Source organism: Camelina sativa, chromosome 6 (assembly GCF_030686135.1).
Source record: "Camelina sativa cultivar CO46 ecotype springtype chromosome 6, ASM3068613v1".
In the NCBI taxonomy this organism is placed as follows: Eukaryota; Viridiplantae; Streptophyta; class Magnoliopsida; order Brassicales; family Brassicaceae; genus Camelina; species Camelina sativa.
Window position 1 is genome coordinate 4,442,965 of NC_141885.1, and position 14,995 is coordinate 4,457,959.

Here is a 14,995-nt window from a genome sequence, read left to right on the forward strand (position 1 = left end):
TACTAATATTCCTAAGAGAATTTGTTAGAAATACCCTTTTTGGTATACCCCTTTTAAAAAATACTTTTTTTTTGAACATTTTTATTTTTACACTCTTTTACACAATTACAATGTGTTAAATTAATTTTTAGAATTTTTTTAGGTTTGGATTCTCTCTTTTACATTTAGGATATATTTTTGGGGGCATAAAATTTAGTATTTGGAATTTAGGATCTAGAATTTAGTTGTTTTATACATAGAAAAGACGTATTTTTGAAAATAGACAACATGATAGGGTATTTATTAAAAGTCACATAGGAAAAGTGATAGTTTTGAAAATCACCCTATTTTTAAATGATTTTTTTAAAGATGATACATATTAATATTTGCAAAAAAAAAATAAACTTAAATAAATTTCATCGTTAGACATTCAGTTTAGTAATCACATTACTTTCTATTTTATCGTAAACCCATAATTGACTTCTTCATGGATTAGAGTTAAAATTTTAATAAAAAATAATATGAGCATTGTATGAGATAATATGTATTTTGGTTAGTATTTTAAATTTAACAATAAAAATAATCAGTAAAAAATATCAGTAAATACCCTTTTTGATATACCCCTTTTCAAAAATACTTTTTTTGAACATTTTTATTTTTACACTCTTTTACACAATTACAACATGTTAAATTCATTTTTGGAATTTTTTTAGGTTTGGATTCTCTCTTTTAAATTTAGGATATAGTTTTGGAGGATTAAAATTTAGTATTTGGAATTTATGGCCTAGAATTTAGTTGTATTATACATAGAAAAGACGTATTTTTGAAAATAGACAAGATGATAGGTATTTGTTAAAAGTGACATAGGAAAAGTGATATTTTTGAAAATCACCCTATTTTAAATGAATTTTTTAAAGATGATACATATTAATATTTGAAAAAAAAAATAAACATAAATAAATTTCATCGTTAGACATTCAGTTTAGTAATCACATTACTGTCTATTTCATCGTAAACCCATAATTCACTTCTTCATGGATTAGAGTTAAAATTTTAATAAAAAATAATATGAACATTGTATGAGATAATATGTATTTTGGATAGTATTTTAAATTTAACAATAAAAATAATCAGTAAAAAAATCAGTTAACATCCACAAAATTTTTGGAAATCCAAAAATATCCTAGATATTATTCTTCTATATGTCATAATTTTATAAGTAATACTTTTGTCAGTTCTCATTAACTAACCAAAATATATTTCCCACAAACTCAAATTTTCTATTATTTTTAGGTTTTTCATTTTACTACATGCATTAAAATCTTTAAGATAAAACATGTAAAACTATAGTAATACACATCATGTATTGAAATTTTTTTCTTTTTAAGTTTATATTACACGATAAATACAATTAATATCTGACTAAAATTATGTTAATAACTTATGTTATTCTTTTTAACTTTGTTATTCATTATTTATTGATTAATATACATGCTTAATAAATTAAGTTGTTGATTACATATGTCAAATTTTATCAAGAACACACGTATAATATAATTAATTAGCAAACAGTGGAAATATATTGATTTTGTTAGTTTTCCTTTTTGATTTAGAAAATAATTTGTTTAAAATATAAACATGTAAAATTCTGTAGATATAATTAAGTTGTCCTACTACGTTTATAAAAAAAAAAAAATTGACATGTGCCAACATCTGAATGATACAATTGAAACGTGTTACGATCTCGTTAATTAGTAATTTTGTCATCAAACTTTATATAATAAGATTAGGGTTTTGTGTTAAAGAAGAAACATTTCATTATGTATAGTTTATACATTGTCTAAATTAATGGGCTCATCCAATAATATAAATATCGTCACCCTCACTAATTTAATGTTGAATCAATGATGAGAAAACCATTATTTGGAATAATATTTGTTGATTTTAGTTTGTGGATTTTGCCATTTTTTAGGTTACAAAAATTCGATCTAACATATGTTTTATTCGTTTTGGTTTGTTTAGTCGGTTTCATTTGTCCTTACAGTTTAGTATTTGGTTTAAAGTGCATGCTGTAGCAAAAAAGAATTGAAAATATATATTATTATTTTTTACAGGCAAATTCAACAAACTATTCAAAAAATGGTATTTTCATATGATTTTTTGTTTTTAATAGCACAAAAATCCCTTTGATGTTTCTTTTTAAACATACCTAACCTATACGACTAGTTGATTGACTCGGTCGGCAAAGACCACTCTTGCTGTATATAATGAATCACAAATTTTTTGTACATGACTTAATGCCGAAACAGTTTTGTCTAAATCAATGCCCATTTGTCTCATCTAATAATCAAAGTCCCGAATGTTATAATGTCGTTCAATCGACAACTTCTCTTACCTTACTTCTTCGTTTTTCTTGTCCTCTCCAACTTCGTATCCGCTACAACAACACCCAAAGAAGAAGGTATGTGTTAAAGAATCAAAGACACAAAACCTTAAAGCTAGAACAAAGAATCTTTCCTATATTAATGTTTAGAAACTCTTCTCAAAACTAAACACAAGCTTTTCTATCCTTCTTATGATCATACATCCTTTTTATGATCTCTATTTATATTGTTCAAGAGTTCTTTTTCTAAAACATGCTAACTTCCTTTTTAGTTTAGGATTACAACTTTTCCTTTTCCTAACTAGATTCCTAATTCCTTTTAGGATATCTATTCTAGAACTTTCTAGAAGCTTATCCAACATGTGTGTGAGATATAAAGTTTCTGTTGGTGCGTGCCTTGTATAAAATTTAGTTCTCTTGTGATTTTAATTTCGCAGTGGATGCGTTAAGAGGTGTAGCGGAGAAGTTGCAAGTGCGTTTGGATTTCGAAGTGGATCCATGCGGCGTTAGTGCATCTGTAAGGGGGATGAATGGTATACGATTCACAGAAAGTGTTACTTGTAACTGCTCCTCCGTCGTTTGCCACATCACCAGCATGTGCGTTCGTTTATTCTTCTCTTTTTTTTTTTTCCCTTTACATCATCTTATAGTTCCATATCAACATGGTCATAAAATTTAGTGATATTTTTTCCAACTTAATCCTTACCAATTTTCTATGTGTTTCCTTTGACTATTCGTGTTGTAGAAATTTGGTAGGAAATTTCTTAACATTTTCTCACGGTATTTTTTTTTTTGGGTTTGTTTTTGTTTTGATACGTTTTTCAAACTTAATTGGAAAAATAGTACATACACTATTCAAAATTTGAGAAATAGTCAATGGACCCATTTGTGAGATACACAATTTGTGAAATAGAAATATGAGAGGAAAATGGTTAATTACAAAAGGGTACTCGTTTTTTTGCATGAAAGAATTTTTTTTTTTTTTTCTTTTGCTTTTGCAATTACACACCCTCATATCTTGTTATATTCAAATATTTGGTAACATAATTTTTTTTCTTAAAGTTTTTTCAGACAAAAAAAATATTTATAATTTTCTTCTACATTTTGACATCCATTTTGTTTGATGATTTTATTTCATAATGTTCAATATTTTTTACAAATTTTGTATCCGTACATCTTATTTAATTGTACAGATGTTTGTAGACATTATTAAGTATACAGATGTTTGTACACATTATCAAGTGTACATATGTAATTTGTTTAAGATGTACATTTAATAATGTGTACAAACATATGTACACTTAATAAGGTGTAAAAACATATGTACACTTAAAATAGTATACAGATATATAATATATTTAAAAATATTAAACAAAATTCATATCAAATTGTGAAGAAAAAATATAGATTTTTTTGTATCTAAGAAGTTTTTTAAAAAGAAATTTATATTAACAATTATTTGAAAAAAAAAAAGAGAAAAGATGAGTAATGGTATGAGATGTAATTAAGGGTGTAGAAATAGCTGAATAGTGGTCAATATTGTTTCTTCCAATTGTAAATAGTATATGTACTAGTTTTACAATTATGTTTGAAAAATATACTAAAACACCAAATAGCTATTTTTTTCCCTATCAAATTTTTTTAGAGAAAATTATCATTTATGCCATGAATACTGGCATACTTAATTAAGAATGCCAGTTTTACTCAAACTTTTTCCCGGGTGCCACAACTTTTTCTTGAATTGACTAATTTGTCCCCAAAAATACTGAACAAAAAAATAAATAATTAATATTATTTTTTGTTATCTCTCTCTGAAATTCTCATTTCTCTCACATTCGATTATTCATCTTCTTCCATCTCTCTCTTCTTTCCTCCCTAGAAACCTCTATATCCCTTCTTCCATTTCCAATTAATTTTAGTCGCTTCATCTAATGGAGAAAAAATAGAACCAACCTTCGGGGTTGATGAACAAATCTTTTTGTTCATTCTGGAGATGCTCCCATCAAGGCTGAGAATGATATTTCTCAATTTTGAGATTTTTTTGTTTGTTTCCTTTTCCATACAATTTTAATGGATTAGATCTGACATCTGACATGATATTTGTTTTTCGATGGACTAGATCTGGTAGATCAGATTCGAAGGAACAGATCTGGGTGGACTAAACCCTTTAAATGTTGTAAGAGATGCTCATGTTGTCGTCAAAGATGTTTCCGTCGAGATTGGAGATGAGATTCATCTGTTATCTTTGGAGACCAAATTAGGTATTAATTGATGGACAAGATCTAGAGGACATTAATGTATCATTCACATAACTTATCCATCATCCCTTTGTCAAAAATTGACTAACTCTCATTTTATTGTCCATTTTGCATATCTCCCAACCATCATTAGCCACAAGTGTTGAAGAGGATTCAAGGATGCGACTTCCGAATGAAAACATGAAAGACCTAACTAGGTACTAACTGATGGACTAGATCTAAAATGTTGTCCATCTTCTAATCAGTATACTAACTTTGTAACAGCCTGTTTGTCTTAAATTATAGCATGGTTTTTTTTTTTGTATTCATCTCTTTAGTGTCTCTTATGTTCGATGGACATGTGTTATTTTGTTCGATGGACCTGTTTTTATAAACCAAATTGTGGACAAGCATCATAAGCATAATAAAGAGTGGACAAAAGTATAGACTTAGCACAATTAGTGGACAAACATCTTCACATGTTTATCATTGTTATAAATCATCTTGTATACAACCAACATGTTGTCTGCCATAATAGTGGACCAAATTTTCAAAAAAAAAAAAAAAAAGACTTGTCCACAATACAATATGGACAAGAAGCAAACAATGTGGACATAAAAGATTTGTCTACTAAATCATCTTCTAAAAAATAGAGCAACACGTTCACATTTTCTTCATTACCTACAATAAAATGTTATACAATAATTTTTTTTCTACAGATCCAATTTTGTAAAGAGAACAATTAATACTTGTTTGGACAGCTGTAAAAATGTCACATTCTATGTCAGCTGATTTAAATTCTCCACATGCACATTTCTGAGTTAAAAAACCAGGGTTAATTTAGTCTTCTTACATCTCCCCCTCACTTGAAAATTGGCATTTCTCGCAAGGAATAAAAAAGTGGCATTTTTGCCAAGTTTTTTGAGGAAAATGGCATTTCTAGCCAAAATCTTTTTTTTTTTTTATCGATTTCTAGCTAATTCATAATTACTTTAAAACGTGGGTTAAAGTAGAATTTTGTTATCTACCAAATTATTCGTAAGAAAGTTCATAATAATAGTATGCCTCTATAATTTGGAGACCAACTTGAAATGTTTCTTTTACCTTTTATCATGATGAAAACAGAGTTCTCAGGGAACAAAACCTTAAGGGATCGAGGGAGTATTGTCTAATATAACCATTTAATACAGTCCCACATAATTTTTAAAATTTTCAATGATGGGAAGTTTTTTTAGTCAAGTGGTTACAACACCACCTCTGCGACCGATCCCACCGAAGTTCGATTCCACTATGTCACGTTATACCGCTTAGTAGGGACTGGCTATGAATCGGGCCTTGTCGATTATATGTTGACAAAAAACAAAAAAAAATCAATGATAAATGGAAATTAGGCCGGAATATGATTTGTGACAACATTTTCATTTTGTTGGATGAAAAGGATTTTGTTTCTTATAACAATATTGGCCAGGCTGGATTGTGGAGAATCACTATCCATGAAGATGGAGGTATATCAAAGGCACTTCAAACGTTTGGACCGAGAAAAATAAAATTTAATTATACAGAGGTAAAGTGAGTCGTAAAAAAAACAAGCAATGAAAAAATGGTACATCAATACTCCATAGTATAAAATTTATAAAAGTTAAAATTTTTATTTATGAAATCATTCACAAAACATAAAAAGTTGAGGCAAGTTAATTCAAGAGTGATAGAGAGATAATGTTTAGTATGTTTAGTATTTGGTGTTTAGGGTTTAGAGTTTAGTTATTTTGTATATATATAAGGATATTATTGAAAATGGATTACGAGAGAAGGTATTTCTTTTAAAATTATTTGTTGTTAAGTATTACTTTTAGATTATGAAAGTAAAATTAATATATAGAACAACATTAAATTATCTATCAAAGTAATTATATAGTAAGGTCTTACAATTTTCTTTTTAGACTATTTATCAATTTTTTTCCAAAAAAAAAACAAAAGTGTATATAAATATAATTTATCTTAATTACTTAATGAAAGTACCAAATTAAATTGATTTTGCGGTAGCTTAAACAATGGTCCTATTATTATAGTAACATATTTTTTAAATATTTTCAACAATACTGTGTACGTTAACTTTTTTTCTCTATCTCAAAATGACCCTTTTAGGAAGCATCATATAACAAATATATATTAAATATTGTAGCTAAACTGTAATATTATAAAAATTAATTTTCAATATATGTTACTACATGTACATTTCATATATAATTGAATATAAATTTTATTCTTTATTTCAAATTAATAATGAATACATAATCCATGCAGTGGGCTACTTTTTAATATGTTTATATAGAGAGGAGATGACAATGATAAACCTAATTATCCTAGTTTCCGAATATACACAAATACATACTAATGGGATAGTTATTAGAAATATATTCTAACTAATTCTAGATACTTCTACACTTTGATCTCGTTCCTCAGTAATGTTTCAGTTTACTCAAAATCTGGCAATCTCTGATTCCATTTTTTTTTTCTAAAATTTCCGGAACATTTGGTTTTATTAGTTCCTTGGAATACAACCAAATCTCAGGGAAATTACCTCCAGAGCTCGGGAATCTACCGAACATTCAAAGACTGTAAGATTGATAAATAGTATTTCTCTTATTTTTATAAATATGCACTTAATTTTTATCCAAAAAATTACCTTTTAATTGATCTAATAAAATCTTAACCCGTTTTGATCTAATAAAAAATTTGATCCAATTTTGACATGTTTTTAAAGTAATACACAACACCTTTTTGAATTTAAGATGAGCAATCAAAATATTTTAAAATTTTAAAAACTCAAAATAACTTATATATATATATATATATATATTTGCATCATCTAATATATATATATATATATATATATATATGTATATATATTAACCCCAAGACTTTCCTAATTGGATTTGGTTTATTTAGCTTGAGTTCATCTATATAATATGTGATCGTTAATTGTTGAGATTTAATATATATATATATATATATTTGGTCCAAGAAATGGATAAATTAATAGATATATAAATTACTAATAATTACTAATATAAATTATATAAATTAATAATTATATAAATTAATGTGAATATAAATTACTAATAATTAAGACATATACAGTAATAGATATATTACATGTTATTAGAAGTATTAGAAGGGCAAATGTCAAATGGTAATTAAGAGAGTAAAACCTCGCATAATCTTGATTACAGACGTATTAGTGACAACCAGTTCATTGGTACTATACCAGATTTCATCCAGAAATGGACAGGACTTGAGAGACTGTAAGCAACCTTTACAGCATGATGAGATTCTTCCACTTCTTGTTACTTATAAAAGATTGAAATTATGTTTGCTTTGCTTCATCAATCAGTGTCATTCAAGCAAGTGGTTTAAATGGACCGATTCCTAGTGCCATTGGTCTTCTGGGAACCTTAACAGACTTGTAAATACACAAACTTTATGTGTTGGGATTCATTATTTTGCCTCTCAATCTGTTCAATAATATATATTTCTAACTCTTTTCCACATTTGAAATTTTGTAGGAGAATCAGTGACTTGAGCGGACCTGAATCTCCATATCCCCCTCTACAAAATATGACATCCTTAAAGAGATTGTGAGCTCGAGCCTAAGACTAAACGAATTTGGTATTGGTTTCTTTTCACCTTTATTTAGCTAACTACCATTTTGTGTACGTTGCAGGATTCTTAGGAACTGCAACCTTACAGGGGGCTTACCTGCGTATATTGGAAGCAGAACCTTAAAGCATTTGTAAGTAATCTTTTTTTTTTTTGTTTTTCCCTTCCTTTTTCGGCAAGCATAAAATCGAATTATTGAAGAAAATGAATTTAAGCTGACTTTGTGAGACTCATTTTTCAGAGATATTAGCTTTAACAAACTTAGTGGACCAATCCCGGACGCATATACTGCTCTTTCAGATATCGATTACATGTATCCATGCTCTCTCCTCTTATTTCCTCTGTTTCACTAAAAGCTTTCAGTGGAGTAATGAATTTTTTTTTTTGCGACCTTGCAGATACTTTACAAGTAACAAGTTAAATGGAATAGTACCAAGTTGGATCACAGACAAAGGAGACACGATGTGAGTTATTTCCACCTAAATTTATATATACAACACAGTTTCTTTGTACGTAGTGTGACATTACAACCTGAGAAGTAATGTTTTATTTGGTTATTGTATCTTTTATGGCAGTGATCTTAGTTACAATAACTTCTCCAAAGATATTACAACCGAGAAATGTCAACATATATCCGTGTAGGAAGAACAATAAACATTTTAACTTCTCATGCTTTCAAATTAGCTATAATGCTTATGATTTCTAGGTTTTTTTTCTTTTTCCAGGAATATGTTTTCAAGCACAAGCCCTTTAGCGGCAAATAACTCGTAAGTCTTTCTTTTTTTCCTTATATCTTTTTTAAAGCTTTGTATCTATCTAACAGTCACACTATATGTTACAGCTCAACTGTTTCGTGTCTGACCACCTGTCCTAAAAGTAAGCCTTTGAAGCTATATATATATACATTACAAATTAAAACCATATCGAATGCTTATCTGGGTATCTACAAATAATTTGTTCTTATATAGCTTTCGACGGCCTTCATATAAATAAACTGTGGTGGTAATGAAATAACAATCAATGGGACTACGTATGACGGTGACACATGGGATCAACTCGGTTTCTATGATAGTAGAAACGGGTGGGTTTCTAGCAACACAGAAAACTTCTTGAACGATGATTGTGTGAATAGTGGAAACACCGTATGGGAAAAATCATCAGAGCTTGAGATAACAAATTCTTACTTAGATTCTTGGCTTTATACACAAGCGCGGCTCTCGGCCATCTCCCTCACATATCACGCGTTTTGTCTTCGAGAGGGATCATATACGGTTAATCTTCACTTCGCTGAAATTATGTTTAGTGAAAGCAGTTTGGGAAAACGATTCTTTGACATATACGTTCAGGTAATTTTTTGACTAAACGTGTTTCTTGACTGTCAGAAAATAATTGTGTAGCCTGAATCAAGTGGTTGGTGTGTGCTATATACTATAATTTCCAGGGTAAACTTGAGTCTTGAGGTGAAAGATTTCAATATTGTTGATGAGGCAAAAGGTGTTGGAAGAGCTGTGGTTAAGAAATTTCCGGTAGTGGTTACAAATGGCAAACTGGAGATAAGATTGCAGTGGGCTGGAAGGAACTCAAGCTATTCCTATGGGAGGTGTATATGGTTCTCTAATATCAGCAGTATCTGTAGATCCAACTGGTGGCAATGGAGGATGCTCTGTTGGTACAGTGGTTGGTATTGTAATCGCTTCAACAGTGTTTCTGGTGCTTTTAGTCGGCGGTATATTATGGTTGAGAGGTTGCTTAAGATCCAAGAGTAACATGGAAAAAGGTACTTAAAAAAAACACTTAATTAAAACTGTTTTTTAATATTCCAATTCATTTTGAGTTCTTGTCTCTTCGTTTCTACCTTAACTTAATTGTGTTTCTTCACCTCAGATTTTAAGAACTTTGATTACCAGATTAGTTCGTTCTCGTTGAGGCAAATCAAAGTTGCCACGGATAACTTTGATCATGCAAACAAGATTGGAGAAGGCGGTTTCGGTCCTGTACACAAGGTTAGCATCATACTGTGATATGACATTGCTAATTTGAGAGAAGGGGAGATGAATGATACACTGATATATATGAATTTTAATGCTTGTCCATTGTATGAATACAGGGGATGTTAGCTGATGAAACCGTTATCGCAGTGAAGCAGCTATCATCGAAATCAAACCAAGGGAATCGAGAGTTCTTGAACGAGATTGCTATGATTTCCGCTTTGCAGCATCCTCATTTGATTAAACTTTATGGATGTTGTGTAGAAGGTAATCAGCTTCTGCTAATTTACGAGTACTTAGAAAACAACAGCCTCGCGCGAGCTCTTTTTGGTTAGTCAACCCTTTTATACACCTAGCTGATTATTATAGCTAAAAACGTCTAATTTCTTGCCTTTTTAGTCCAATCCAAATTATTGTTTTGCTCTCTAACGCCCGCAAACCAATTTCTGGAATTTTGGTTAGGGTGTCGATCGACACCACATTTGGTGTCGGTCGACACCGTTTGCTGACGGTTCGATTGGTTCGATTTTAATCGTCCGATTTGCGTGGTTGGTTTAAGAGAAGCCCTAAACTCGAGTTTAAAAGGGGAACTCGACTTATTTCGTCCTTTTAGCCCTTTTTGGACAGAGAAGCAGAGAGAAGAAGGAGAAAACGTTTTTTAGAGAGATTTGAGAGATCCTTTGTTGTTCTTGAGATATCTATTGCTGTGGAGTGAAGATCTTATGTTAGGAACGAAGGAGAAGGCTTCTAAGTGTTGGATTCGTCGTTGTTGAGTGAGAATCTTCCTGCAAAAGAGGTGAGTGTTTGACCATGGCTGATCTAAGCCTGAGATCTCTTTTGTTTTGGCTGTTTCTTTGTGTTTGTGGTGTTTTTCTTGTGTGGGTTGGTTGTTTTCATGTTCCCATAGGTTCCTGAGAAGTTTGGAAGAGTTTGGGAGGGTTTGGAAGCGGTTTGGAACGGAGGTTCGTCATTCGGCTTCGTGCAGATCGATTCTGCGAAGGTGGTGTCGATCGACATCATGTTGGTTGAGTGGTTGTCGACACCGACCTAGTGTCGGTCGACACTAGTGACGCGTTAGCGTCGGTCGACACCAGACTTAACCGAGTCTTGTTTTCCTGGTTTGTTGTGTTGTTTGTGTTTTGGTTGTTGGCTTTAATAATAGAATCTCAGTTGCTTGTGTGTATAGCCCAGTAGATGGGAGGATGGCCTCACTGAGTGTTTATTAAATACTCATGCATCTCAATTTGTGTTTGCGGTGCAGGTAAAGGCAAGTGTGAACGTGGAATCAAGGCGATGAGGAGGAGGATGATCTAGGGTCTCATTTGTATGTTGTTGGTTATTTATGGTTATGTGTTGGAACCTTGGTTAGAGTTATGATAGGTTGTTGGATAGAATGGTTAGGAATGTTATTGTATTAAGGATATGTTGGTTTGGTATTGTTTGTACGTTTCCGCTGTGTAAGATGGTTATGGTTGGTTTAAATGATGTTTTGTGGTTTGGGTTGATTTAATTAAGTAGTATGGGATGTTTAATTATATATATAGTATTTAAAAAAAAAAATGGGTCGGGTCGTTTCAATTTGGTATCAGAGCGTATACGGTTCTAGGATGGTCATGTGGATGTTGTGGAGCGGTTTAGGGATTTAATTGATTGAATTGATATCTATGTTGTTTGATACTTGATGTTGGGTGATGAAATTGATTATGAGTAGTTAGTCAGTTTGCTTGTTGTATGGAGTCCTAGCATCATCCTCTTCGAGCCTTCAATGAGATTCCACGGTAAGATGTGTGTGTGCTCTGTGTGTGGTTTTGAATTGTGTGATTAGCCTTCTGTTCTGTCAGTGCAGAGAGATGGTTAGAGAGGGTGCTGTTGCTGGTCGTGGTCGAGGGCCCGGACGTGGTCGTGGACGCGGACGTGGTCGTGGTAGGGATAGAGTTCCAGTTGTTAGTGAGACTACGGACCAGAGTGTGACAGCAGAGGGTGTTGGCGAGTCCCAGAATGTATGGGGGATTCCATGAGTGTGGCCGGAGGGGGCGGTGTTGATGCCCCAGTAGCCGGTGATGTTAGGGCCCCAGGTGTGGGAGTCCCAGTGGGTGGAGTCCCGGGTGTCGACCTTGCGGGTTTGCTGGCACAGTTGTTAGAGCGGTTGCCACCAGTGGCACCGGCTTGGGCTCAGGTAGTGCCACCAGTGGTGGCAGAGGAGCGGCAGCCAGTGGCTGCGGAAGTGCGGGTTCATTCTCATTATGTCAGTATGCTGAGGGAGATGAACAACATCGGTACTGAGCGGTTTTCGGGTGGTACTGATCCTATTGTTGCAGATGCATGGAGGACCAGAGTGGAACGTAACTTTCAGTCTCTCAGATATCCTGAGAATTTTTGGGTGGACATAGGGGTCCACCACTTGATTGGCGATGCTTAGTTGTGGTGGAGATTAGTGGCTCCTAGGAGAGTGCAGAGGGAGATGTCTTGGGCTGACTTCGTCGAGGAGTTCAACCGCAAGTATTTTCCTAGAGAGGCATTGGACCGATTGGAGGTACAGTTTCTACAGTTATCTCAGGGGACTCGGTCGGTGCGGGAGCTGGACTAGGAGTTTAGTCGGCTTCTAATATATGGTGGTCGGGCGATGGAGTCTGAGGTGGCTCAGATTAGGAGGTTCATGAGGGTGATTCGTGAGGACTTGAGGGTCCACTGCAGAGGGAGGAGTTATGCTACAAGGGCGGAGCTAGTGGAGACTGCAGCTGAGATAGAGGATGACTTGAGGGGGAAGACTGTGGTGGTGAGCCCTACAGTTCAGACAGAGGAGACAATGTAGCCGAGCGTTCCGAGCAAGGGTAACAAGTCAGAACAAAGGCATAAGAGGAAGCGGGAGGAGACGTCGGTGACAAACCAAGGTGGTCAGAGATGCTACGGGTGCGGGAGCATGGATCACAGGTTGGCAAGCTGCCCCAAGAGAAGCGGGACACAAGAGAACATTCGAGTGTGCTTTTATTGCAAGGAGGTGGGACATATCATGCCACATTGTCAAAGGTTGCAGCGGTTGACAGTGAGAGGGGTGCAGCCGAGGGAGGGGACGGGCGCCAATCCCGGAGTTTAGTTTCTTTCTGCTTTCATTGGTTTTGTTAAGCTTTTGCGTTTTGGAATTGTAGACGTTTGTTGAATTTGAGAATTTAATAAGATGATTAGTTCTTATGAAATTTTGATGCGTAATGGATGAATGATTATGTGATTTGTAAATGGAGAGAAATTCCTGATATAGAAGTTTCTATAAGTGGAAAGTTTCCAAAAGAGGAAATTCTAAAAATGGAAAGTTTTAGGGGAGATAGAAGTTGCCATTTTTAGCGGTTGCGAGCCTTGGAGGGGCTTGTGTGGCCTTTTTGGCGGGCTGTTTAGCCAATTGTGTGGCCGATGTGCTTACTGGTGTTGTTGAAGAGGATTTCATAAGATGATTAGTTCCTATGGAATCTTGAGGTATAATGGGTTGAAGGATTATTCGATTTCTATAAATGGAAAGTTTCCATGAATAGAAAGTTTCTAAAAATGTGAAGTTCTATGAATAATTAGGACTTGTCTATTTTTGGAAAGGGGATGTGAAACACCGGAGTTGCGGCTTGCAAAACATTTGATGCGGTGAATCAGAATATACGAACGTATGATACTTGTTTGTTTTATTACGCTCGTATTGATGATTTGCTCTGGATAATTGCCAAGCGGAAAAGGTTATTTATGGAGATTGCAGTTGCAAACAAATAAAACGTTCTATGAATAGTTAGAACTTGTCTGTTTTTGAAAAGGGCGTGTGTAAACACCCGAATGGTTAAGATGTGTTAGAGTTGGCCTGATTAGTGGTCATGATGGTGTTGATATTCCAGTGAGGGAATATGGGGGTTGGTAGGACATTGTGATGTTTTACACAAACCACAGAAGGTGGTTCCGGTCAGGAGATGCTTATAGACATTAGGAATTCTTTGCTCATGAGGAGATGATTTAGTTCTCCTGGGGGAGATGATTAGTTCTCCGGAGGAGATGATTAGTTCTCTTGAGGGGATGATTAGTTTCCCTAGTGCACCGCAGGCTTGACGGGTTGCGACCCTGAGAGCGGCAGAGGAGATGATTAGTTCTCCTAGGGGATGATTAGTTCCCCGGAGGGGATGAGTAGTTCCCCTGGTACCGAGATCTCGAGGGTGATGATCCGAGAGTGAGACGGTATGGCTCTAGGACGACGGTCTGAGAGTGCAGGAGGTGTAGTTCGAAGGTTGCGACCTGAGAACGTATGAGTGAGAGAGCAAACAATGTCTAGGATGTGGGTATGAGCATAGTGGCTGGATGTAGACCTTGGAGGTCGGGATTGATCTCGTCTTTTTTGCGTTGTGATGACTAGTGGAGTCAGGGCTGTGTGGACCGTTGAGTCACGTGGATGTGCAGACTGTTGCGACAGTTGCACATAAAACTTTGGGCTGACAGTGTTCAGTCCGGTTGGATATTGTGCAGGCCATGGTGACGGTTGCACGGGGGTTCTTGGTGGAAGGATGATGTTGCGGGATTCGAAGACGAATCCTTATTGGTGGGGGAGAATTGTAACGCCCGCGAACCAATTTCTGGAATTTTGGTTAGGGTGTCGATCGACACCGTTTGCTGACGGTTTGATTGGTTCGATTTTAATCGTCCGGTTTGCGCGGTTGGTTTAAGAGAAGCCCTAAACTCGAGTTTAAAAGGGGAACTCGACTTATTTCGTCCTATTAGCCCTTTTT

The 14,995-nt window shown here is 34.2% G+C and overlaps 1 protein-coding gene and 1 long non-coding RNA gene across 4 annotated transcripts; both read left to right on the forward strand.

Moving 5' to 3' along the window:
- Window positions 1–566: 566 nt before the first annotated feature.
- Window positions 567–11,747, forward strand: LOC104698691 (putative leucine-rich repeat receptor-like serine/threonine-protein kinase At3g14840). Of its 3 annotated transcripts, XM_087453211.1 has the most exons (17): window positions 567–2,440; window positions 2,800–2,959; window positions 7,146–7,217; window positions 7,833–7,904; window positions 7,994–8,065; window positions 8,166–8,237; window positions 8,324–8,392; window positions 8,501–8,572; window positions 8,658–8,723; window positions 8,835–8,897; window positions 8,985–9,026; window positions 9,101–9,135; window positions 9,228–9,605; window positions 9,701–10,036; window positions 10,167–10,262; window positions 10,367–11,043; window positions 11,509–11,747. In XM_087453211.1, the coding sequence occupies exons 1-13, from the start codon at window positions 2,347–2,349 to the stop codon at window positions 9,263–9,265; spliced, it is 927 nt and encodes a 308-aa protein (XP_087309337.1). In that variant the 5' UTR covers window positions 567–2,346; the 3' UTR covers window positions 9,266–9,605; window positions 9,701–10,036; window positions 10,167–10,262; window positions 10,367–11,043; window positions 11,509–11,747. The 3 variants fall into 3 exon arrangements, with proteins under 3 accessions (XP_087309337.1, XP_087309338.1, XP_087309339.1); XM_087453213.1 differs by lacking the exons at window positions 567–2,440; window positions 2,800–2,959; window positions 7,146–7,217; ... (7 more) ...; window positions 8,985–9,026; window positions 9,101–9,135 and having other exon boundaries at window positions 9,303–9,605; window positions 10,144–10,262; XM_087453212.1 differs by lacking the exons at window positions 567–2,440; window positions 2,800–2,959; window positions 7,146–7,217; ... (7 more) ...; window positions 8,985–9,026; window positions 9,101–9,135 and having other exon boundaries at window positions 9,256–9,605; window positions 10,144–10,262; window positions 10,367–11,747.
- On the forward strand, window positions 4,170–4,926 carry LOC147942250 (uncharacterized). The gene is made up of 2 exons (XR_015559154.1): window positions 4,170–4,623; window positions 4,754–4,926. It is a non-coding gene; the product is annotated as an uncharacterized LOC147942250 (long non-coding RNA).
- Window positions 11,748–14,995: the final 3,248 nt, after the last annotated feature.